The 24,243-nt window shown below is 50.8% G+C and overlaps 1 protein-coding gene across 1 annotated transcript in view; it reads left to right on the forward strand.

Annotated features, from left to right (window-relative positions):
• The first annotated feature begins 10,919 nt into the window (after positions 1-10,919).
• The window catches only part of LOC148592929 (endogenous retrovirus group PABLB member 1 Env polyprotein-like), a 51,431-nt gene continuing 38,107 nt past the window's right edge, over positions 10,920-24,243 (forward strand). Inside the window, exons 1-2 of the mRNA XM_088533052.1 lie at positions 10,920-10,926; positions 11,303-12,048. Of these exons, the coding sequence (XP_088389178.1) occupies positions 10,920-10,926; positions 11,303-12,048 (753 nt within the window). The remainder of the gene's footprint in view (positions 10,927-11,302; positions 12,049-24,243) is intronic.

A 24,243-nucleotide genomic window follows, 5' to 3' on the forward strand; every position in this document is an offset into this window, starting at 1 on the left:
GGAGTCGGGGCAACCGCACAGACTTTGCACCCCACAGATGATGGTGATTCTGCTGAGCCTAAAGATCTGCAAGAGGGCGATACGTCCCCTCCATCCCCGAACCCCGTCCTGCTTACAGAGGAGCAAAAACAGCCGAAATCTGTTTGGGGCGAGCTAGCTGAGGAAGCTAGGAACATTGAAAAGAAGTCAGAGCTTGGGGACGTCTGGGCCAGGACACCACCCTATGCCCCCCAAAATGGCGCTGAGCCACAAGGAGAAGGGCGGGGCGAGGATGCTCCCAGCGGGAACAGACGGGAACCGTTAGATAAACAAGAGGGGGAGGACAACAAGGAGGAGAAAGGTGGTTCGGGTGACCGGACAGGTGAGGGAGGCCCGAGTGAGGCGCTGAGAACCGATCAGAGCGGCCATTTCACAAAACGCCTCTGTGAGTAGGAGGCGGGGCGAGCCAAGGAGGGGGGAACAGCCCGCCCGCAACGGAAGTGGGCGGGACGGAAGTAGGCGGGGCCGGAGCCCAACCAGAAAGTACGGGAGCCCGGAAGTGACCAGTCAGTCGAGTTCCGACTCCGGATCAGACACTAGTGAGGACGAGTGGGTCACAACTGATTCAAACTTAAGGGAGGAGGAAATGAAGGTAAACAGAGCTAAGAGCCAAAATATTCCCATCCGAATTAAAGAAAAACCGCGAAGGGGAGAAACCCCTCTCACGGACTGGAAGGAAATAAAGATCGCATGTGCCGACTGGGCCCCATCGGCTGCGCTAGCGTTCCCGGTCCGGGTGACGGAGGGGGGACAGAGGGTCCACTCGCCGATAAAATCTAAGGACGTACAAGCGATTGTTAAAGCAATTGCAGATAAAGGGACTAATTCTGCCATGGTCTCGACCCTCATAGATGGTATCTTCGGGGGGGACGATCTGCTCCCGTTCGATATAAAACAAACTTGTAGGCAGATCTTTGGTGGAGCAGGGATGATCGTTTTCAGACAAGAATGGGAAGACAACTGTACAAGGTATTTAGCCCAAGTAACTGGGGCAGATCATCCATTACACGGCTCCAGCCTGCAGCGGTTAATGGGTGCAGATCCAACAATGATCACCCCCCAGGCGCAGGCCCATGGCCTGCGGGCCCATGAGGTTATGACAACTACTCGTGCGGCCAGAGAAGCCATTCGCACAGCCTGTAGAGTTGTTGCCAGACCATCGCCATGGTCCTCAATAAAGCAAAGTGAAAGTGAGAGCTTTACACGATTTGTAGATCGTCTCCAGGCAGCAGTCGACTCTTCGTCCCTGCCCACGGAGGCAAAAGGCCCGGTCGTAGCGGAATGTTTACGCCAACAATGCAATTCGGCAACCAAAGAAATCCTGCGATCATTGCCGGCGGGGTCAAGTATCGCAGACATGATTAAGCATGTTGCAAAGGAAGAGCATCTGACCCCAATTCAGGTGTCTGTTCACACCGCAATAGCCAACGTAATGGCAGGTTCTAAATGTGGCCATGCCGGCCACGTTGCAGTAAACTGCCCTTGGCTGGGGGACTCGCTGGCAGCGCTCCCCCCACGCCAAGATCGACCCAAAGGTCACTGTCAGGAAAGATGGCAGAGTCAAGTGGTGCCCGCTTAAGTCTATTAAACCAGACCTTCAAAATAAAACTAATGAAAATTGTGAGTTTCTGTTCACAGGACCGGATCATCGGACGCCCCGGTGACAGGCGTCCCGCCCGAGCCTGTGAGTTCCACGCCGACCGAATCCAGAAAACAACAAAACAGCCTCTGCAAGAGGGGGCCGCGATGCCTTTGCGTTATCTTAATTTTGGAGCTTGTCACTATAGGACAGGTAGAGTCACATCAGCCCTTTAAATGGGTACTTGTACAGATCGAACAATCTCGAGTAATTAGTACAAAAGTAACTACAGGGCCACCAATTTTCAGTGCTACGCCTTGCCAACCAGCACCCATTGAACCCTGTTCCAAACGCAGCTGGTACGAAAATTGGTTCACTGGTTCACCGTGGTTAACCACCCTGATATCCACCTTGATAGGACCGATCACAATGATCATGATGACACTGATCTTTGGACCCTGTATATTGAATAAGCTCATGCCGTTTGTCAAGAGTCGGCTAGAGAAGGTTAACATCATGTTAGTGGAATGTTGACAACGGCTTTAAGAATATATCCACTCAGTATTATCCCCAGGTTATCCCAAGGTACACCCTATTCCTATACCGCGGTATTACCTGTCATCCCCTACCTTCCACACTTTGCGCCTTATGTTTTTATGTCAAGTTTATGATATATAATTTTAAGATTGTTATAAACTATAAGAATAGAATAATATAATAATAAGAATAAGTAAGAGTAATATAATAATAAGAGTAAGTAATAAGGATAAGGTAATAATGACAATAAGTAAGAGTAAGATAATAATTAGAATAATTGATCACAATAAGATAATAATAAGATAGGAATAAGAATAAGATAATAATGAGAGTAAGTAATTAGAATAAGATAAAAATATGTAAGAATAAGATATTTTAGCTAGTTTTGTTATGCATAGGGAGGGGAGAAATGTTGCAGATAGTTAGGGTCTGGCGGCTGGAAGATACCGCGCTGCACGGAAAGGTAGGGCCCCTAATAGCCAATAGTTTTTAGTTTATGATGTAAGCAGACGGATGTGACGTTGTAAACCTTAGCTATATAACACCTTGTTACCCATCAATAAACGCCATTTGCCGTCCACCACATTGGTGTCAGCGAGCTGATGGCCCGAGCGGCCTGGGGGTGGTCGCCGTGCCGTTCCTGAACCAGGTCGCCACGCCGCTTTGAACGGCAACAGCACAGGTCCTCGCTGGTTACCAGCAAAAACTGTAAAGCCTGACTTGACGACAGAGGAGTCACAGCCACAGGAGAATTGCAGCCAAGCACAGGAGTCGAAAACCAATGAGCCATTGGAGTGAATCATGAATCATTTTTCAACATTTGGTGCAGTAGGGAATAGATGTGGTGATGTTTGCAATTTTATTCTGCTATGTACATTGATCTTAACCTATATAATTAATAGTTTATGCTTTTCTGTGCATTGATCTCAACCTATATAATTAGTAGTTTATGCTTTTAACCTATATGATTAATATGGATATCCAATATAGAATATTATGGATGTTTTTATGTGTGATGAGTGAATCCTATGAGATGAGATAGTGAATACCTATAACCTTCACACAAATTTACTGCATTCATAATGGGATCCATCCCCTCTAATTGACAATAATGGCATATGGATTTTTTTTTTAAAAAAGAAACCTTTCTCAATTATTGACTAATAGCAACCATTCTGAGGCTAATTAGACCATTCTTCACACTCAGAAGGTTATGGTATGCATTTCACATCCATGTGTGTTTTTATTAGTATCTAATCTGAGTATCACAAAGTGTAATGCTTTGTTTTGTGTAACAAGCACTAATCATAAAAAAGGGGAAGAATGTATATATGAATAAATAATAAATATTATTATTAATATGAAGCATGTATATTATGAATATATATGTTTTATATATATTGACAAATATAATAATTACTGTAAAACATATATACTATGAACATATATAGTTCATGAATATGAATATATATAAATAAATACAAGCATAGAAGCATACATACATATAATATATATATTTGGGTATGTATATGGATATATGAAAAAATATAATTCATATATGAAAATATATATATGAGAAAATATATATGAAAGTATATGAAATATATATATTTATTCATATATGAAAAAATTATTCATGTATGAATAGATATGAATATGTATGTGAATATATACGAATAAATATAATTACTCATATACATGAAATATGCAGGCCTAGATGAGAAGAGCGAAAAAGGCTGAAGCCCAAATCAGGTCAGCTCCTTTTGTCAGCGGCCTGGCTAAACAAAACAGGGGGAGCCGTGGCAGACGGTGCAGCTTGAGATGGAACAGCGCTCTCCCATGACCTTGAAGGAGCAGTGAATACTGGACCTCCCTTCGCTGTTCCCATGCAAAACTTACTGCAGGGAGTAATTGGAGATGGCACGGAGCCAGCTGATTACTGACATCTGCAAGGCCACAAATGCATAGCTGATGGGATAACCTTGTGTGTAATCAGTTAGACTGTTGGCTCATTTAGTAACCATCTTCATGTGCTTTTTTCAAATAAGGGATTATATCCAGGACAGTATCGTATATAAGTTGTATTTGATGCTCAAGAGAAGGTCTTTGGTACATTACACCGGAGTCCATGCGCATCATATGCTGCAATCTGCCAACATCCTCCTTCTCTTCTTCCTTACATGTCTGGTTTTGCCAGACACCGCACTCTCATTCCCAACTCCACAAGGGAGCATGAAACTCCACTGCCTGGCATTGGAATGCATACACATTTCTACAAAAGAAACATTGTTCCTTTCTGGGTGTGGCTTCAGAGGCTCCCTTCATGTCCAGAGAGTGATGGAACGAATGAAAGGAAGGAAAGGAAGGAAGAGTAATGAAAGTAATAGGAAAAAAGTAAGAAAAAAAGAATAACAATAAAAAATGATACGAATAAAAAAAAGAAAATAATAGGAAAAAGAGAAATAGAAAGGAAAAGAGAAAGGAAAAGGAAAAGAAAAAGAAAAAGGAAAAGGAAAAGGAATAGAGAAAAAGAATGAGCAACCATAGTTCAATATGAAAGGTTTTATAATAACCTATTGTAGGGATTAAATAGTTAATGTAGAGTGTACTAATGGGGATTAAATAGTTAATGTAGAGTGTACTAATAAGCTAGTCAATACTTAGTCTCAAAACGCAAGGACTCTTGATAAATGGCATGACAGATGGCTCTGCATGGAGGGGTTGCCTATCTACAAGGACGACTCCTAAAAATGGCGAGTCAGGAGGTTCTGCATGGAGGGGTTGCCTGTCCAGATGTCCTGGTTAGCAATACAATATAGATAACATTAACATGAAAGTAGCACAAAGTAGAACAAAGTAGAACAAAGGAACGGGAGGGGGGGGAACATTTTTGGGGCGAATCCGGTATAAAAGAGGGACGACCGAAGTAGTCGGGGTCCGTGGTGTGACCCCTGCGTGGGAAAGCCCGGACCCCAGCTAGCTGGTAATACTTATTATCTTTCTCCTATTATTAAAGGCACAGTATAGACCAATGGTGTTTCTCTCTCTCTCCGTCAATTCGAGAACCGGACCCAACATTTGGGGGCTCGTCCGGGATTCGAATGCAGGAGAGGAGAAAGGAATAGAGAAAGATAATAGGTCAGGGGAGGCCTCAGGGTGTGGTGGTGAGCCGACGGTAATCCAGGTGGACGCACCAGAGGATTGTCGGCTGGAGCCCGAGGGAGACGTCCCTCGGACTCCCAGAAAAAGGAAGGGTGGCTGGTTGGGAATACCGTTTCTCCTTGACGAGGGGAGACCGGTCTGGGAAGGGCGAGGTATTTTAATAATCGCCTTTACTGGTTTACTGGCAGTTGTGTTGATTTTAGTTTTGCGTGACGAAATTGACACAATGGGACAAGGAAAATCTACTCCTTTGTCACTGACGTTAAATCATTTTGGATATGTTAAACGTCGGGCACATAATTTGTCTGTAGAAGTGTATAAACATCGGTGGGAGCTATTTTGTAAAAGTGAATGGCCAAGTTTTGACGTAGGCTGGCCGAACGAAGGGAGTTCAGATTTAGAATTAATAAGGAGAGTAAAAGAGGTTATCATGAGACCTGGGTCGGAAGGGCACCCAGATCAATTTCCATATATAATCACATGGGAGGACTTGGTTCTGTATCCACCCCCATGGCTGAAACCTCTTTTAGGAGAGGGTGGAAAAGATGGAAAAACTGATGTTTATGTAATGAAAAAGGAAGAGAGAAAGGCAGTACTATCAGATTCGACCTTATATCCAGAAATATTGGACGAAGAAAGCAGGCATAACCCCCCTCCTTACGCGCCTCAGCCCGAGGCACGAAGGGGGGCGAGTAATAATGATCAAGGAAGGGAGAGAAGGGAAGATAGGGGTCCCGCATATGGGACACGATCTCATCAGAGAGAAGAGGAAGAGGGAGTATCAAGTACTACTCATGCCTTCCCGGTTAGGACAATTGGAGCAACTGGGCCACAGGGACAGCGTACGTATCAATACTGGCCATTCTCTTCTAGCGATTTGTATAATTGGAAAAGTCAAAACCCCTCCTTCTCCGAGAAGCCAGGGGCATTAATCGATTTATTAGAATCTATCCTGTTCACACATAACCCTACCTGGGATGACTGTCAGCAGCTTTTAAAAGTGCTGTTCACGACCGAGGAGCGTGAGAGGATCCTGGCCGAGGCGCGGAAGTTGGTGCCGGGCGAAGACGGGAGACCCACCGGACAACTAAACCTTATCGATGAGGGATTCCCGTTGGTAAGACCGCCGTGGGATTTTGAACAACCCGAAGGTAGGGAGCGTCTCCGAACATACCGGCAAACGTTGATGGCAGGGTTGCGGGCGGCGGCGCGTAAACCTACTAACTTAGCTAAAGTACATGCTGTCAGGCAGGAAGCCGAGGAAAATCCTGCCGCTTTCTTAGAGAGGATATTAGAGGCGTTTAGACAATTCACTCCTTTAGATCCTATGAAGGAGGAGAATCGGGCAGCTGTCATCTTGGCATTTGTAAATCAAGCTGCACCAGATATAAGAAAGAAATTGCAAAAGGTTGAGAATTTGGGGGAGAAAACCTTACAGGATCTTTTAAAAGTAGCAGAAAAGGTGTATAACAACAGGGAGACTCCAGAAGAAAAACAGGAAAGAGTGAGAAGGGAAGATCGGGAATATCAGGCAAAAGAAAATCGGAGAAATCAAAGGGAGATGGCTAGGATACTTTTTGAAGCAGGAGAAAAATCAGGGAGGCGAAGAAGGGGACCACCACCCCCCAGAGGAGTTGGGGCACGGTTAGGAAGGGATCAATGTGCAATTTGCAAAAAGAAAGGACATTGGAAAAATGAGTGTCCGGAAAAAGGAGAAAGGAGGCCACCTAGAGTACTGGTGGCAAAAGAAGATAGCGACTGAAGGGGCCGGGACTCGGAACCCTTCCCCGAGTCTTGGGTAGAATTAGAAATGGAAGGGAAACGTGTAAAATTTTTGGTAGACACAGGGGCTGAATACTCAGTAATAAATAAAGAAGCGGGGAAACTGTCGACAAGGAAAACTCGAGTACGAGGGGTAAATGGGAGCAAGGTATATCGGTGGACATCAGAAAGGAAGATAGATGTAGCTAATAGACAAATCACACACTCATTCCTGTACATACCGGAGAGTCCGGTACCCTTAATGGGCCGGGATCTCTTAACTAAATTGGGGGTAAGGATATATTTTGAGGACGATGGGGTAAAAATCAATGACCGGGAAGGACGACCGATACAGGTCCTGACCGTTAGACTAGAGGACGAATATAGACTGTATGAAGAGAGGAAGGAAGAAATTGGACCAGAAACTCAAAAATGGATGAGGGAACTGCCAGAAGTATGGGCAGAGAATTCGGGAGTGGGAGAGGTCAAAGGGAAAACTCCTCTGGTCGTGGAATTAAAACCAGGAGCTCACCCGATTAGGGTTAAACAGTACCCAATGACCCCTGAAGCACGACAAGGGATAGCGAAGCACATTAAAAGGTTACTGGAAGCTGGCATTCTGCGTAAATGCAAGTCTCCGTGGAATACTCCTCTATTGCCAGTAAAGAAGCCCGGAGGAGATTTCAGGCCAGTTCAAGATCTGAGAGAAGTTAATAAAAGAGTGGAGGATGTGCATCCTACAGTCCCGAATCCATACACCCTGTTAAGTACATTGCCACCAGATATGGGATGGTATACGGTTTTAGACTTAAAGGATGCATTTTTTAACATCCCCCTGACGGAACAAAGCCAGGAAATGTTTGCTTTTGAATGGGAAGATCCCGAGAGCGGATACAAGGGTCAGTTAACTTGGACCCGATTACCACAAGGGTTCAAAAATTCACCGACTTTATTTAATGAAATACTGCAGGAAGATCTGAGTGAATTGAGGAGACAGAATCCTAGTGTGAAATTGCTTCAGTATGTGGATGATCTGCTGCTAGCGGCAAGAACGAAAGAGGAGTGCGAGGAAGGAACAAGGAAGTTGTTGCAAGAATTAAATAAACTGGGCTACCGAGTTACTGCTAAGAAAGCCCAGCTATGTAGTCCCGAAGTAACATATCTGGGATATAAGATACGAGATGGTAGGAGATGGCTAACTGATGCCAGGAAAGAGACTATTCTTCGAATTCAGGAACCCAGATCTCCAAGGGAGGTTCGAGAATTCTTGGGGACAGTAGGATACTGCCGTTTGTGGATACCTGGGTTTGCAGAAAAAGCGAAACCTCTGTATGAGGCGAGTCGAGACAAACCAGACTGGCAGTGGACAGAAATTATGAGAAAATCCTTTGAGGAACTGAGATTAGCCCTGCTAGAGGCCCCTGCACTTGCACTCCCGGACCCAGCCAAGGATTTCCATTTGTATGTGAGCGAAAAAGCAGGAATTGCTAAAGGAGTGCTAACGCAGAAGCAGGGACCTTGGAAAAGGATAGTGGCGTACTTATCAAAGAAATTAGACCCAGTCGCCGCAGGGTGGCCCTCGTGCCTTAGAATTATTGCAGCCGTGGCAATGATGGTTAAGGATGCGGACAAACTCACATTTGGGCAAAAACTGTATGTAACAGCTCCTCATTACGTAGAGGCATTACTCAAACAGCCACCAGAAAGATGGATAACAAATGCTAGGCTGATTCATTACCAAGCCTTGCTTTTAAACCCGGAAAGGATTATGTATACGTCCCCAACGACTTTAAATCCAGCCACTCTCCTACCTAACCCAGAATATGAAACACCTGTGCATGATTGTCAGGAGGTGTTAGCTGAAACTGCGACAGTGCGGGAGGATTTAAAGGATGAGCCGCTACAAGGGGGAAAAGTATGGTTTACAGATGGAAGCAGCCTGGTCGAACAAGGGAGAAGAAGGGCGGGAGCTGCTGTGGTAAATCAGAAAGGAGAAGTAGTTTGGAGCCAGCGTTTACCAGACGGCACTTCGGCTCAGAGGGCAGAACTGATAGCCTTGGCTAAAGCACTAGAAATGGCAGAAGGAGAGCGAGTGACGATTTATACAGATAGTCGCTACGCATATGGGACAGTGCATATACACGGAGCAATATACAGAGAAAGAGGATTTCTTACCTCCGCAGGAAAAGAAATCCGAAACAAAGAAGAGGTTTTGCATTTGCTGTCAGCTCTGCAGAAACCAAAAGCAGTAGCAATTGTGCATACCTTAGGACATCAAAGGAAAACTGATACAATAAGCAAAGGAAATGCAGCTGCGGATACTGCAGCTCGGCGAGCTGCATTAGAAGGACAAATACAGAATGTACTATTCCTGACTGATAACGCTTTGAGAGAAGGTGAGGAAATTGGGGAGGATGAATATACCCCGGAGGAGAGAGAGTGGATTCAAAAAGTTGCAGAAAAGCAAAGCGCAGGAGAAGGACATTATGATACAGACGGAAGAATGTTAATTCCTAAACAAATGGGACAGAAGATGGCGCAGCAGTTACACAGAACCACACACTTGGGGGAAAGAAAAATGGGACTGTTAATAGAAAAGTTCGGGTTGAGATTCCAAGATCAGAGGAAAATATTAAGAGGGATAGTAGAGGGGTGTCAAGCGTGTCAGGAAATGAAGCCATCAAAGGTCAGAAAAGTGCATGAAGGTATAAGGGAAAGAGGCGGTGAACCTGGAAGGCATTGGGAAGTAGATTTTACGGAAATAAAACCAGGGAAATATGGGTATAGATATCTGTTGGTATTAGTAGACACTTTTTCGGGGTGGGTAGAGGCCTTTCCCACTAAACAAGAAACAGCCCAGGTGGTGGCGAAAGTACTTTTGGAAGAAATAATCCCCAGATATGGGATACCGGTGAGCATGGGGTCTGATAATGGACCAGCTTTTGTGGCTAGGATTACACAGGAATTAGCCCGAGCACTGGGTACAAACTGGAAATTACATTGTGCATATAATCCTCAAAGTTCGGGTCAGGTGGAAAGGATGAACAGAACTTTAAAGGAAACCCTTGCTAAGTTAGTAAAAGAAACTGCAGAGAACTGGGTAACAATGCTACCTTTTGCCCTTTATCGGGTCCGGATAACTCCATACGTATTAGAATTCACACCATTTGAAATAATGTATGGGACCCTGCCTCCAGTGTATCCCTTAGAAATAAGGAAGGGAATGACTAAGAACTTAGGAATGAGAAAGGAGATGCAAATCTTAAAAGAAATACAAGATGAGTTATTCCCGTTACTACAAGATTGGTATAAAAGAAATCAGAAGGGGTCAGAAGTGGATGTCGAACCTGGAGATTGGGTGTGGGTAAAAAGGCATAACCCAAAAACGTTAGAAAGCAGATGGAAAGGACCTTACGTCGTAATTTTAGTAACACCTACCGCCGTTAAGGTCGATGGCGTAGGACATTGGATTCACCATTCCCATGTCCGGAAGCTGAATAAAGAAGAGCAGAAGAAAGCAGAGGAGTGGGAGGTCCGACGGAATAGCAACAATCCTCTGAAATTGAAATTAATTAGGAGAAATGTACAGTAACACAATTTGGGTGATAGTGGTCCTGGCAATTACGATTCTGAAGTGTTCTAATGGGATATACAACATAGAAGAGAGAAGTAATATGTGGGTGACTTGGGCAAATAACACGGGGAATCAAGAGTTCTGCCTGTCACTCGCCTCCGCTAGTAATCCGTTCAGAACCTGCCTGTTTGGGAAGCCGGGATTTGATGACAACAGTTTTAAAGGGGTATCTACGGGAAACTGTTCAGGGGTAGTGAATGCCTCAGAATGTGCCGTAAGGCTAATTAAGGGACTGAATACCTCATTGCCTTGGGACCCCCAAGAGCTCAATTTGATGGGGGCACAAGCAATTGGAAATAGTTCCGAAAATTGGACCCAAATGTGTTTTATGTTTGGGGACAAGTTTTTCGGAGAAAAGGGAGGAGTGAGACTCCTGGCACAATGGAACATTATAATTAAAGGTGGCCCTAAGCCTCAATGGTGGAATGTTTCGGGTTGGACTGATGTATCTCCCGACCCAATATTTGACTGGCATAAGACCATAGGAGGAGATGGAGTCTTCGGTCCTATATATACAAACGGGACATTCTGTGGAATAAATGGGACAGTCGACAGGGTACAAGATCGGTTCCCTGCGGGACTACCCTTAGGAGCATATGGGGGGGATCCATCAGGACAGTTGTATAAAAGGACAGATTTACTATGGAATAATGATACCGCTAAGACCTTGCCAGATGGAGTGTTTTTAATTTGTGGGGATAGAGCGTGGCAGGGAATACCTAAGAATGCTTATGGAGGACCGTGTTATTTAGGGCAACTGGCAATGATAGCCCCGTCTAGAGCTAAGTTGTTAACTATGAAGCAGGAACAAAGAAGGCAAAAGCGTTCCCTTGGTTTATCACCGGAATGTAATGATAATGTACAGTTAATATCTGTAACCGCGCGGGTCGCCTTAGCTATCTTTGTACCAGGAGTTGCAGCAGGAAATGCATTAAGGGAACTTTCGAAGTTAGCCTGTTGGAGTGAGAAGCAAGCAAATGTGACAACCGAGGTATTGGAACAACTGCTACTTGATCAGAATAGCCTGCGACATGCATTACTACAGGACAGAGCGGCTATAGACTTCCTGCTCCTCGCGCATGGACATGGATGTGAAGAGTTTGAAGGACTATGTTGTTTTAACCTGTCGGACCACAGCCAATCGATTCAACAACAATTGCGCTGGCTTAAGGAACATACTCGGAAGATAACACGGGAAGAAGGACTGATGGACGGATGGCTAAAGTCGTTGTTTGGGGAACTACCTGGATGGATATCAGGACTGATAAAAGAAGGATTGCGCATATTTGTGATTCTGTTATTACTGTTACTGAGTATCTGTATACTGTGGAAATGTGTAATGGGGATGATGGAAAGGGCTACAAACCGAGTTAATTCTGTGCATATAATGTTCATGCGACAAACTCAGAAGGATCAAGAAAGGATTCTCTGATATTAGCAAAAGAAAAAGGGGGGAATGTAGGGATTAAATAGTTAATGTAGAGTGTACTAATGGGGATTAAATAGTTAATGTAGAGTGTACTAATAAGCTAGTCAATACTTAGTCTCAAAACGCAAGGACTCTTGATAAATGGCATGACAGATGGCTCTGCATGGAGGGGTTGCCTATCTACAAGGACGACTCCTAAAAATGGCGAGTCAGGAGGTTCTGCATGGAGGGGTTGCCTGTCCAGATGTCCTGGTTAGCAATACAATATAGATAACATTAACATGAAAGTAGCACAAAGTAGAACAAAGTAGAACAAAGGAACGGGAGGGGGGGGAACATTTTTGGGGCGAATCCGGTATAAAAGAGGGACGACCGAAGTAGTCGGGGTCCGTGGTGTGACCCCTGCGTGGGAAAGCCCGGACCCCAGCTAGCTGGTAATACTTATTATCTTTCTCCTATTATTAAAGGCACAGTATAGACCAATGGTGTTTCTCTCTCTCTCCGTCAATTCGAGAACCGGACCCAACACTATGACTGAATATGTGTTTGAAACTGCCATGCATCAATTTCCTTCTGGCATCCAGACTGAGGAGTGAACAGCAGCAGACGGCCACAGTGACCCAGACTCTTGTGTCCACTCAGCTGGTCAACATTGGAAGGTCCCAAGGACCTGGGAGGCCGTTTCAGCTCTCCCAGGCTCTCCAGAGCCAGGAGCCCAGAGCCGACCAGTTCCATACGGAAGGTGACCGTGTGATTAAGGGCCTCGAAAATCTCTCTTATGAGGAAAGACTAAGCGAGAAGATTGAGAGGGGATCTTCTCCACATGTACAGCTAGCTGAGGGGAGAATGTAAAGAGGATGGGGCAAACGTGTTCTCTGTGGTGCTGAGGGAAGGACACCTTCCCCCTGCATGTGGACACCTGGGCGGCTGCTGCACGCAGGGCCCAGCTGCACCCTGGGGACAAAGGTGCCTCTGGAAGCTGGTGCAGGGCAGAGAGCAGCTGTGGGAGACGCTCTGCCCTCGTGCGGCCCTGCAGCGCGGGGCCCTGCTCTTGGCAGCTCCTGCCTTCTCTGCGTGGCAGGGAGCTTGCAGCTTGCTTTGCTGCGCTCTGAGCCCTGCGCACAGGGAGGGCCCCTTGGCAAGGGCAGCTCCTCCGGCCCAGCGCTCACATGCAGTGCTCAGCACGGGCCTTCCTGGAGCTCTTTGTGCTGGAAATGGCAGGCGGCTCAGGACAGGGAAAAGCTGGGAAAGGCTGTAGGCAGGACATGAGTGTCACACAGTATGAGCAGAGCAAATGGGCCCTGCACAGAGCCACCGTGGAGCTGCAGGACCTTTCCTTGATGACCTGATCCCTGTTCCTGGGGCTGGCAAGGGACAGAGCAGCCTCCATCGTGGTCCCCAGCAAGGGGCCCTTCCTGGCAGCAGCCCATTTCTGCACCAGCTGCCTCCAGGGACACTGCCCGATACGACACAGTCCCTGAGCGTGTCCCAGCCCTGCGGGGCCCTGTGTCCCCCAGGGACTCTGGGAGCTCGGCCCTGCATCTCCAGACCCTGTATCCCTGGGGTGCGACAGCTTCCCTTTGGCTGTGGCTTGGGCCCTGCGGGGACACGTTGTGTGCGGCACCCGGAGAGTTGAGAGCTGCCCCGCGGTGGGGCTGGGGCTCCTTCCCCTTTGGACATCCCCAGGGCCACACGTGAAGGGAAGTCCCAGAGGGACCTTTTTAATGTTGCCCCTTGCTCCTGGTGCCTGAAATCCTGGGGCTCCACAGACACACCTGCAGTGGGGATACTTTTTGCACCTGTGCTCGATTGGAAAAAACACGCAACATATGAACAATGATACAGGAATATATATTTAAAGAAGAACAAAAAAGAATAACAATAACAGCAATAACATTAATAACAGTAACAACAATATCAATAACAATATAAAAATATCAAAAACAATCAAAACTACTGTGAAACTACATACATAAAAATCCTCAAAATATTCTAGGGCCGGAGTCCTCATGCCCAGCGCTTCCTGACAGCAGCCTGCGTGAAGGGGAGCTTGGTCTGCAAGGGAAAAGGAGGCATCAGCAGGGCCGAGGAGCGGCTCGGGGGCTCCCGTGGAGCAGAGGCTCTTTGGCGGCTGCGCGGGCTCTTTGGCAGCAGCACTGCCGTCATTGGTGCCCTGGCAGAGGCTTGGCGTGGCCAGCGCAGCCCAGAGGCCGGCAGAGGGGCTGAGGCAGCAGGTGCCCAGGCCTTGGGCGCTCCTGCGCCCTGTGCAGCTCTGCCCCGGCGCCGCGGCCTGCCAGAGCGCCCGCACACCTGGGCCAGGCTCCCGCGCGGCTGCTCCCCAAAGGCAGCGCGGAGCAGCGCCAAGGGGCCGGGCACAGCCCCAGCTCTGCCCGTGCAGCCGGCAGCAGGGACCATACCTGGGGGCTGCAGCCGGAGCTCTCCCACTCCATGGGCTCCTCCTGGCTGCAGCTGCCCAGGCCACTGCTCCCCATCATCTGGAAGAGAGCAAGAGACCTTTGTGGGGACAGTGCGTGGGGAAGAGAAAGGACAAGGGCATCCAGTGGCTGCAAGCACTGTACCTGGCTGCTACAATAACTGAGCCAGTCCATGGGCTCAGGCTGGTCCCCTGCAGAGCTCCCATTCATGCATGGAGCCTGCAAGAGAGCAAGAGGCATTTTTAGGGCAGGTCCCAGCCCGGCGCTCTTTGGTCCCCAGGACCTCTTTTCCTAATTTGGGAAACAGGAAAGAGGGAAGGGGCCGAGCTGAGCCCCAGCTCACATCATGCGGCCAGAAGCAAGGGCAATACCTGGATGTTGCAGCTGGAGCTCTCCCACTCCATGGGCTCCTCACAACTGCAGCTGCCCAGGCCTTGGGCTACCAGAGTCTGAAAGAGATCAGGAGAGCTTGTGGGGACGGTCATGGTGGCAGCGCTGGTTCTGTGCGTGGGGTCTCGTGTCCCCTGCGTGCGCGGGGCAGGCGGTGCACAGAGCCAGGGCACCAGGCTCAGGCAGCAGCCCCCGAGGCCTTGGCCGCTCCTGGCCCTGGCGCAGCTCTGCCCCAGCACCCAGGCCTGCCAGAGCTCCCTGCCACCTCTGCCACCAGCCCTGCGGCTGCTCTCGCAGAGCCAAGCACCAGCCGTCCCCGCACAGCCTCTGCCTGCGGGCACAGTACCTGCACTGAGCTCTCCCACTCCATCTCTTCAACTTCATCTTTTTCCATTTTTTTCACTCTACTGACTCTGCAATGGAATGGAAATGTTTACTTTTGCAGCCATGAGCACCGTGTCGCACAGTGGCTTTGGTGCCTCCCCTGGGAGGCATCGCGCAGGCTGCCCTGCAGCCCCGCAGCTCCCCTGCATCTCATGGGCACCATGGGTGGCCCCTGGTGCTGCGCGGCCCTGCTGCTCACCTGGCCTTGCTGCTGCGTGGCCAGCACTGGGGCCACTGTGAGGCGCAGCCCTGGGAAGCATCCGTGTTCCCGTGGCGATAACTGCCCCTCTGGGATGTTCCACTGCTCCGTGGGGGGAGGAGGGCAGCGACAGGGGCCAGGGGGGCCGCCGTGAGGAAGGGTCTGCGTGTGCTGGACTCCCCCTGGCACTGCTGAGCCTGGCGGCAGAGAGCAGTGCGTGGCCTTGGGCTTGCTGGGTGCCAAGGAGGGCTCCTCATGCAGCCCCATGGTGCTGCTGGCGGCTGCCTACCCACAGGCCGGGCTCCACTTGGGGCTCTGCTTCCACCCCTGCAAGCAGCCTTGAGTGTCTTGATCTTTCTTTCCTGCTTCCCTCCTGCCCTTATAGCCCAATTTCCTCAAAAAAGTATTTTTTTTCTGGAATGTCACCAAAACCCTGCAATTGAAATGGGTGGGAAGGAACGAGTGGCAGCTGCATCCCGGGCTTGGCCTGACCATGGTGGCGGCAGTTGGTACCAGGCCATGCCCCGGTGCTCCTGCAGAGAGCGGCTGCGCGAGGGCGCCTGCCTTGGCTGGCAGACGGGTGCGTTTGGCCGCACACCTTGCTGCGCTGCTCCAGCAGCCCCACACTGCCCCTTGCAGAGGCTGTGGGGAGCGGGTGCTGCGGCCCCCTGTGGGGACTCTGTTTGGTGAGGGCAGCGTGTCCCTGTGCTGTCCAAGGACAGCAACGGCTTCCCATGGACGTCCACGTGGACAGGGACACAGGGCTTCTCATCCATGGCTTCAATAGAGATGGGGCTCCTTGGAGCGGAGGCCCTGGAGGCCACAGCGCTTGCACAAGAGGCCGGCACGGCGGCTCGCGGAGCGCACCGCAAGCACACGGGCTGCTGGCAGGAGGGCGCTGGGCTGGGGCTGAGGTGTGCGGGGGAAGAGGGGCTACGTGTCCTGGTACCTGCCCGTGCTGCACTTGATCCCCTAACCTAGAGCTAAGCACTCAGCTCTTGGGAGTTTGTTCACTTGCTGGGAAGTTCAACCAAACCTGCTTTCCACCCCTGTATTTGGCTGTTTCCCAAGCTGCTTCCAAAGGGGAGAAAAGACCCCCCCTGCTCTGCACAGGTGCCCAGGACGCAGTGTCCCTGTCCCCTGCGCCGCGGGGCTGCACTGCCCCAGGGAGCAGCTCCTGTCCTGCGCACCGGCCTCCCTGATGCCGCCGTGAGCAGCACAGGAACAGGCGCACGGCTTAGAGATCCTCCGCTAAAAGCCAAGTGGCCTCTTCACACATGGCCAAACTCTCATGCCATAAATTAACTCTTTGTGTGTTGCTGAATTGCTGCTGGAACCAAAGGAACCAGGGTTTGACACGATCCCAATTCCGTATTTTGAGACAGCGTTTGGGGAAGGGGAAGGCAGAGGGAGAGGAGGATAAATCCCCTTTGTCTATAATCCCTGGCCCATTGCCCCAGATAAAACTGGAGCCAAACACTCAGCCTGCAATAGAGTTAAGCCAAACACTCAGCACCAATAGAGTTAAGGGGGAAGGCACCTTGGCTTCAGCAAGCACAGCACAGCTTTTCCATACTTGGGAAAGTGAGCAATTTTAAAATATATTTACGAATTTTGGTCTTTAATTAGAAAAAGGTGACACTGGATAAGCAGGGTTCTTTTTTCTGAGCTTGTGATGTCAGGGATGCGAAGCGCATTTCTGTTGGCATGAGAGATGCCAAGATCTGGGGACCAGGAAGGAGGTTACTCTGTCCAGCGGGAGCCCCTTTCAGCATGCCAGCAAGCAAGCTTGGCGAGCAGCAAGATGCTCCTCTGGGCTCCAGCACTTCGGTGCAGGGGTTGCACTGCTTGATTTTGGAGGGATTTTCCTCTGCGTGAGGGGGATCTCCTGCTCCACCTGCCCTTGGCTTTCCTGTCCTTACCCAAAGGCTGGGAATTCACCTCTGTTAGCAAGTGACAACTGTAGCCCAGTGCTGGGCAGAGCTGCAGCAGCTGCAGGTCCCTGCTGCTGCTGAGGGCACATTTGTGCCTGCTCTGCCCTCTGCAGCCCTAGGAAGCCGTGGCAGGGGCAGCAGTGCAGGAGCCGCACCAAGGCTGCTCTCAGCCACAGCACATGGCGCCTGCAAGGTGCATGGCAGGACAAGAGAAGGAGCCCAGCAGCACCAGGGGCTCCCAGGCCACCACCAACTCACAAGGGCTCTGCTGAGGACACGCACACCTGGTCCCAGGGCACAACTGCCCTTGGCGCTCATTGCGCTACCAAGGAACACGTCTCGACCATGGAAAACAAAACAACTTTGAGTCCATCGGGCTGTAAGGGCAGGAATAGAGCAGGGAAGAAAGATCAAGGCATTCAACGCTGCGTGCAGGGGTGGAAGCAGAGCCCCAAGTGCAGCCCAGCCTCTGGGCAGGCAGCCACCAGCAGCACCATGAGGCTGCGTGAGGAGACCTCCTTTGCACCCAGCAAGCCCAAGGCCACGCACTGCTCTCTGCTGCCAGGCTCAGCAGTGCCAGGGGGAGTCCAGCTCACGCAGACCCTTCCTCACGGCGGCCCCCCTGGCCCCTGCCGCTGTCCTCCTCCCCCCACGCAGCAGTGGAACATCCCAGAGGGGCAGTTATCGCCACGGGAACACGGAAGCTTCCCAGGGCTGCGCATCACAGTGGCCCCAGTGCTGGCCACGCAGCAGCAAGGCCAGGTGAGCAGCAGGGCCGCGCAGCACCAGGGGCCACCCGTGGTGCCCACAAGATGCAGGGGAGCTGCGGGGCTCCAGGGCAGCCTGCGCGATGCCTCCCAGGGGAGGCCTCAAAGCCACCGCGCGACACTAGGTGCTCACACCTCTCACATTGCCCTTTTCTCTCCTCCACTTGACCCTGGGCTCCCCACCTGCTAAAGGGTCTACCAGGAGCAAGGAGCCTGCTGCAGGCAGGTCCAGCAGTGCCTGCTCCATGCCCCACCGCTCCCACACATGGAGACGCCAAGAGGCTCCTGGGACAGAGACCCCCCCTGTGCTCAGAATTGCAAACGACCACAACTCCTTTTCTCTTGCAGTCTCTGGACACTAAAAAAAATGGACAACTCTCCCATTGAAGAGATGGAATGGGAATGCTCGGTGCAGGTACTGTGCGTGCAGGCAGAGGCTGCGTGGGGACGGCTGGCGCTTGGCTTTGCGAGAGCAGCCGCAGGGCTGGTGGCAGAGGTGGCAGGGAGCTCTGGCAGGCCTGGGTGCTGGGGCAGAGCTGCGCCAGGGCCAGGAGCGGCCAAGGCCTCGGGGGCTGCTGCCTGAGCCTGGTGCCCTGGCTCTGTGCACCGCCTGCCCCGCGCACGCAGGGGACACGAGACCCCGTGCACAGAGCCAGTGCTGCCACCATGACCGTTCCCACAAGCTCTCCTGCTCTCTTCCAGACTCCGGGAGCCCAAGGCCTGGGCAGCTGCAGTTGTGAGGAGCCCATGGAGTGGGAGAGCTCCAGCTGCAACATCCAGGTATTGCCCCAGCTTCGGGCAGCATGAGAAGAGGCGGGGTTGGGCCTGGCCCCTTCCCTCTTTCCTGTTTCCCAGATGAGGAAGAGACGTCCTGGGGACCAGGAAGCACCGGCTCTGGGACCTGTCCTGCAAAAGCCTCTTGCTCTCTTGCAGGCTCCATGCATGAATGGGAGCCCCACAGGGGACTAGCCTGAGGCAATGGAGTGGCTCAGTTACGGCAGCAGCCAGGTACAGTCCTTGCAGCCGCTGGATGCCCTTGTCCTTCCTCTTCCCCACGCACCGTCCCCACCAAGGTCTCCTGCTCTCTTCCAGATGATGGGGAGCAGTGGCCTGGGTGGCTGCAGCACAGAGGAGCCCATGGACTGGGAGAGCTCCGGCTGCAGCCCCCAGGTATGGTCCCTGCTGCCGGCTGCACGGGCACAGCTGGGGCTGTGCCCGGCCCCTTGGCGCTGCTCCGCGCTGCCTTTGGGGAGCAGCCGCGCGGGAGCCTGGCCCAGGTGTGCGGGCGCTCTGGCGGGCCGCGGCGCCGGGGCAGAGCTGCACAGGGCGCAGGAGCGCCCAAGGCCTGGGCACCTGCTGCCTCAGCCCCTCTGCCGGCCTCTGGGCTGCGCTGGCCACGCCAAGCCTCTGCCAGGGCACCAATGACGGCAGCGCTGCTGCCAAAGAGCCCGCGCAGCCGCCAAAGAGCCTCTGCTCCACGGGAGCCCCCGAGCCGCTCCTCGGCCCTGCTCACGCCTCCTTTTCCCTTGCAGACCAAGCTCCCCTTCACTCTGGCTGCTGCCAGGAAACGCTGGGCATGAGGACTCTGGCCCTAGACTGTTTTGTGGATTTTCTTCTATGTAGTGTCACAGTAGTTTTTGGTTGTTGTTGATATTGTTTATATTGTTTTTGGTATAGTTGTTGTTACTGTTAATGATAATGTTGTCATTATTGCTGTTTTTGTTATTCTTTCTTGTTCTTGTTTAAATATATATTCCTGTATCATTGCTCATATGTCGCGTATTTTTTCCAAGCGAGCTCAGGCACAAAAAACCATCCCCACCGCAGGTCTGTGTGTGGAGCCCTGTGTGCACCAGGGGCACAGGAGCAACAGCAAAAAATTCTTTCCTGGACTTCCATTCACATGTGGCCCTGGGGATGCGCAAAGGGAAGGAAGCCTCAGCCCCACCACGGGGCAGGTGTCAAGTTCTCCAGGTGCCGCACACAAAGTGTCCCCATAAGGCCCAAGCCACAGGCAAAGGGAAGCTGTTGTGCCCCAGGGACATGGGGTCTGGAGATGCAGGGCCGACCTCTCCGAGCCCCTTGGGGACACACTTGGCAGCCCGAGGAACAGGGACCAGGTCACCAAGGAAGGTCCTCCAGCTCCACAGTGACTCTGGCATTTCCTGTGCAGGGCCCATTTGCTCTGCTCATACTGTGTGACACTCGTGTTCTTGCGCTGCCTACAGCCTTTCCCAGCCTTTCCGTGGCCTGAGCTGCCTGCCATTTCCAGCACAAAGAGCTCCGGGAAGGCCCGTGCTGAGCACTGCATGTGAGCGCTGGGCCAGAGGAGCTGCCCTTGCCAAGGGGCCCTCCCTGTGCGCAGGGCTCAGAGCGCAGCAAAGCAAGCTGCAAGCTCCCTGCCACGCAGAGAAGGCAGGAGCTGCCAAGAGCAGGGCCCCGCGCTGCAGGGCCGCACGAGGGCAGAGCGTCTCCCACAGCTGCTCTCTGCCCTGCACCAGCTTCCAGAGGCACCTTTGTCCCCAGGGTGCAGCTGGGCCCTGCGTGCAGCAGCCGCCCAGGTGTCCACATGCAGGGGGAAGGTGTCCTTCCCTCAGCACCACAGAGAACACGTTTGCCCCATCCTCTTTACATTCTCCCCTCAGCCAGTTGTACATGTGGAGAAGATCCCCTCAATCTTCTTGGTTAGTCTTTCCTCATAAGAGAGATTTTCGAGGCCCTTAATCACACGGTCACCTTCCGTATGGAACTGGTCGGCTCTGGGCTCCTGGCTCTGGAGAGCCCGGGAGAGGTGAAACGGCCTCCCAGGCCCTTGGGGTCCTTCCGATGTTGACCAGCTGAGTGGACACAAGAGTCTGGGTCACTGTGGCCGTCTGCTGCTGTTCACTCCTCAGTCTGGATGCCAGAAAGAAATTGATGCACGGCAGTTTTGAGCACATATTCAGTCATAGATTATTATAAAAACTCTCGTATTTAACTTTGGTTGTTCATTCTTTTTCACTATTCCTTTTTCTTTTTCTTTTTCTCTTGCTTTTCCTTTCTCTTTTACTTTTTCTTCTTTTCCTTTTCTTTCTCTTTCTCTTTATCTTTCTCCTTCTCTTTCTCTTTCTCTTTCTCTCTCTCTTTCTCTCTCTCTTTCTCTCTCTTTCTCTTTCTCTTTCTCTTTCTCTTTCTCTTTCTCTTTCTCTTTCTCTTTCTCTTTCTTGTTCTCGATCTCTTTTCCTTTCTCTTTTCCATTCTCTTTTCCTTTCTTTTTCTCTTTTTCCTATTATTTTCTTTTTTTATTTGTATCCTTTTTTATTATTATTCTGTTTTTCTTCCTTTTTTTCCATTACTTCCATTGCTCTTCCTTCCATTCCTTCCTTTCATTTGTTCCATCACTCCCTGGACACGAAGGGAACCTCTGAAGCCACACCCAGAAAGGAACAATGTTTCTTTTGTAGAAATGTGTATCCATTCCAATGCCAGGCAGTGGAGTTTCTTGCGCCCTTCTGGAGTTGGGAATGAGAGTGTGGTGTCTGGCAAAACCAGACATGTAAGGAGGAAGTGGATGTTTTTGGCAGATTGCAGCATATGATGCACATGGACTCAAGTGTAATGTACCAAAGACCTTCTCTTGAGCATCAAATACAAGTTATATACTGTATCGTCCTGGATATAATTCCTTATTTGCAAAAAGCACGTGAAGATGGTTGCTAAATGAGCCAACAGTCTAACTAGTTACACGCAAGATTATTCCATCAGGCACTCACCCATATCCTCATCTTCCACAGCTACAGGGAGCAAGGGCCTCCTTTGGCCCCTTTGCCATACGCAGCAAGCCAGCAGGGCTGCAGCTTCCCAAGCAAGGCCACTGCAGCCCTGCACAGACCACAACGGGCACCGCGCTCGCACCCGGCAGCAAGCAGTCCTGACGCACAGTGCGTGCAGGCTCCTGCCGGCCTCTTGGCACAGCTTGCTGAGCACACCTCTGTGCTCACACACAAAATCTCTATCAACAACACACTTTTCTCCTCAGGTCTAGGGTAATCCACTCGCCCTACTCAACTTCATCCCTCCACCAATACATGTGGAATGGGCAAGTAAAAAGGCACATACGGACACTGATGCAGCAAGAACATATGCTGGAATTTGCATGTATTTTCAAGGACTGCTCAAACAGGAAACTGGAAAGTCTTGCAGAGGCATCTACTGACAGTGCACAACTCGACTTTCTCATGGTGCAAGGAGCAGAGTATCTTATGGAACTTGCCTGCAGATTCTGAAAGGATCACCTTATGAGGATGACCATATCACAGTCATGGCTTCTTCCTCTTGAAGGTATACATAACAGGGTCTAGCAGTGAGAAGCTGAGCAGGGATGAGGAATGACATCTGACCAAGTCCTAAGGCTAGACCACGAGAATCCCTCACCTCCCCTCAAGTAGCACAACTAATCTCTCTACTGTATTTATAGCGTTCCCTTGTGAAGAGAACAATCCCCTTTCCTTCTAAATGGCCACAAGTGCATGCACAACCCCAAAGGTCTATTTTAAGTCACATAGATACTGGCCCACTTTCCTCCAGGTAACTCCAGAGTCTCTGTTAAAACACGCAATTCAGCTTTCTGAGGTGATGTATTTATGGTCCATGGTCCTTGCTTCTTTCTTCTTTGTTCACAACATGGAGCTTTTTGTACATTTTCTACAACTAGATATATATAAACCACTCTTTGAATGATAGCCCTTAGATCTTGTCCTCTGATTGCCTTTATCTTAAAGACTTTGCCCCTGCCTTTAATTCCACTCTTCCCGGTGAAACACCACTGGCCACAGGCCTTCAACTAGATTCAGCACCTCTGATAGCAACTCTTTAAGCTTTGCCATCCAGCCAGTTCTTGATCGACGCACTCTGCACTTAACCAAATCAAACTGCCTGAGCTTCCCAGCATCCCTACAACAATGTTACAGGAGACGATGGGAATGAGAAGCTTATTTCACAGCCCGGCTTTTACAAACAAGTGTTCCTGCCTTTTAAAAAAATTTTCAGTCAATCACTGCAGACAATAGCAGCTTCTCTGGCACAGGGGATGTTACCTTCTCCATATCTCATTGACTTTACCAAAGGCGAAAACAGGGAGCACACGAGATGCTTCCCCTCCACTGCTTAGCATGACTCCAGGCAGCACATCCCTCCTGCACCTGCACACACCACTTCCCAGAAAGGGACCCAGTGGAGACACACATTATGTAAAGCTGCTGACAAACACGCCAGGGCAACACAAGTGCTGAGAGAGGGCAGTAGCTGGGCACAGAATAAACACATTCCTTGCAAGGGCCTGTGTACCCAGGTCGAGGGGCAGACGAGCCGCAGCTTCTCTGCAAGCAACCTGCATGGGGCAAGGGCTTCCCAGCGCCTTTCCTGCCGACGGGGGCACCACGCACACCTGGGCTCTGCAGGCGTCACGCGCGCAGACAAGGGGGCTCCCAGCACTTGCCCTCACAGCCACGGGGCTGAGCTGGCTGCCCAGCCCTCTGCTCGCGCCTCCCTCCAGGGAACACTGCTCTGCTTCACACTTCCCCTCCAGCATTCCCAGGGCAGCAGACAAATGCCTGCCGGCAATTCCCCGTGCCACCAGCCCTGCGGCTGCTTGGGAGCCACCCAGAGCCCTCCGCGCACCTCTGGCACCAGCCCCTTCCCAGCAGCTGCGCTCTGCCTCGCAGGGGCACTGCGGCATGCCAGCAAGCAAGGTTAGCCAACAGCAAGATGCTCCTCTGGGCTCCAGCACTTTGGTGGCAGGGGTTGCGCTGCTTGCTTTTGGAGGGTTTTCACCAATGTGAGGACTAACCTGATGGCACCTTACCCAAAGGCACCTTACCTGTCCTTACTCAAAGGCTGGGAATTCACCTCTGTTAGCAAGTGAGCATTGCAGCCCAATGCTGGACAGAGCTGCAGCAGCTGCAGGTCCCTGCTGCTGCTGAGGGCACATTTGTGCCTGCTCTGCCCTCCGCAGC

Source organism: Tinamus guttatus, unplaced genomic scaffold, assembly GCF_059628265.1.
Source record: "Tinamus guttatus ecotype Peru unplaced genomic scaffold, ASM5962826v1 Tinamus_guttatus_pri_ptg000477l, whole genome shotgun sequence".
NCBI classification, from domain to species: Eukaryota; Metazoa; Chordata; class Aves; order Tinamiformes; family Tinamidae; genus Tinamus; species Tinamus guttatus.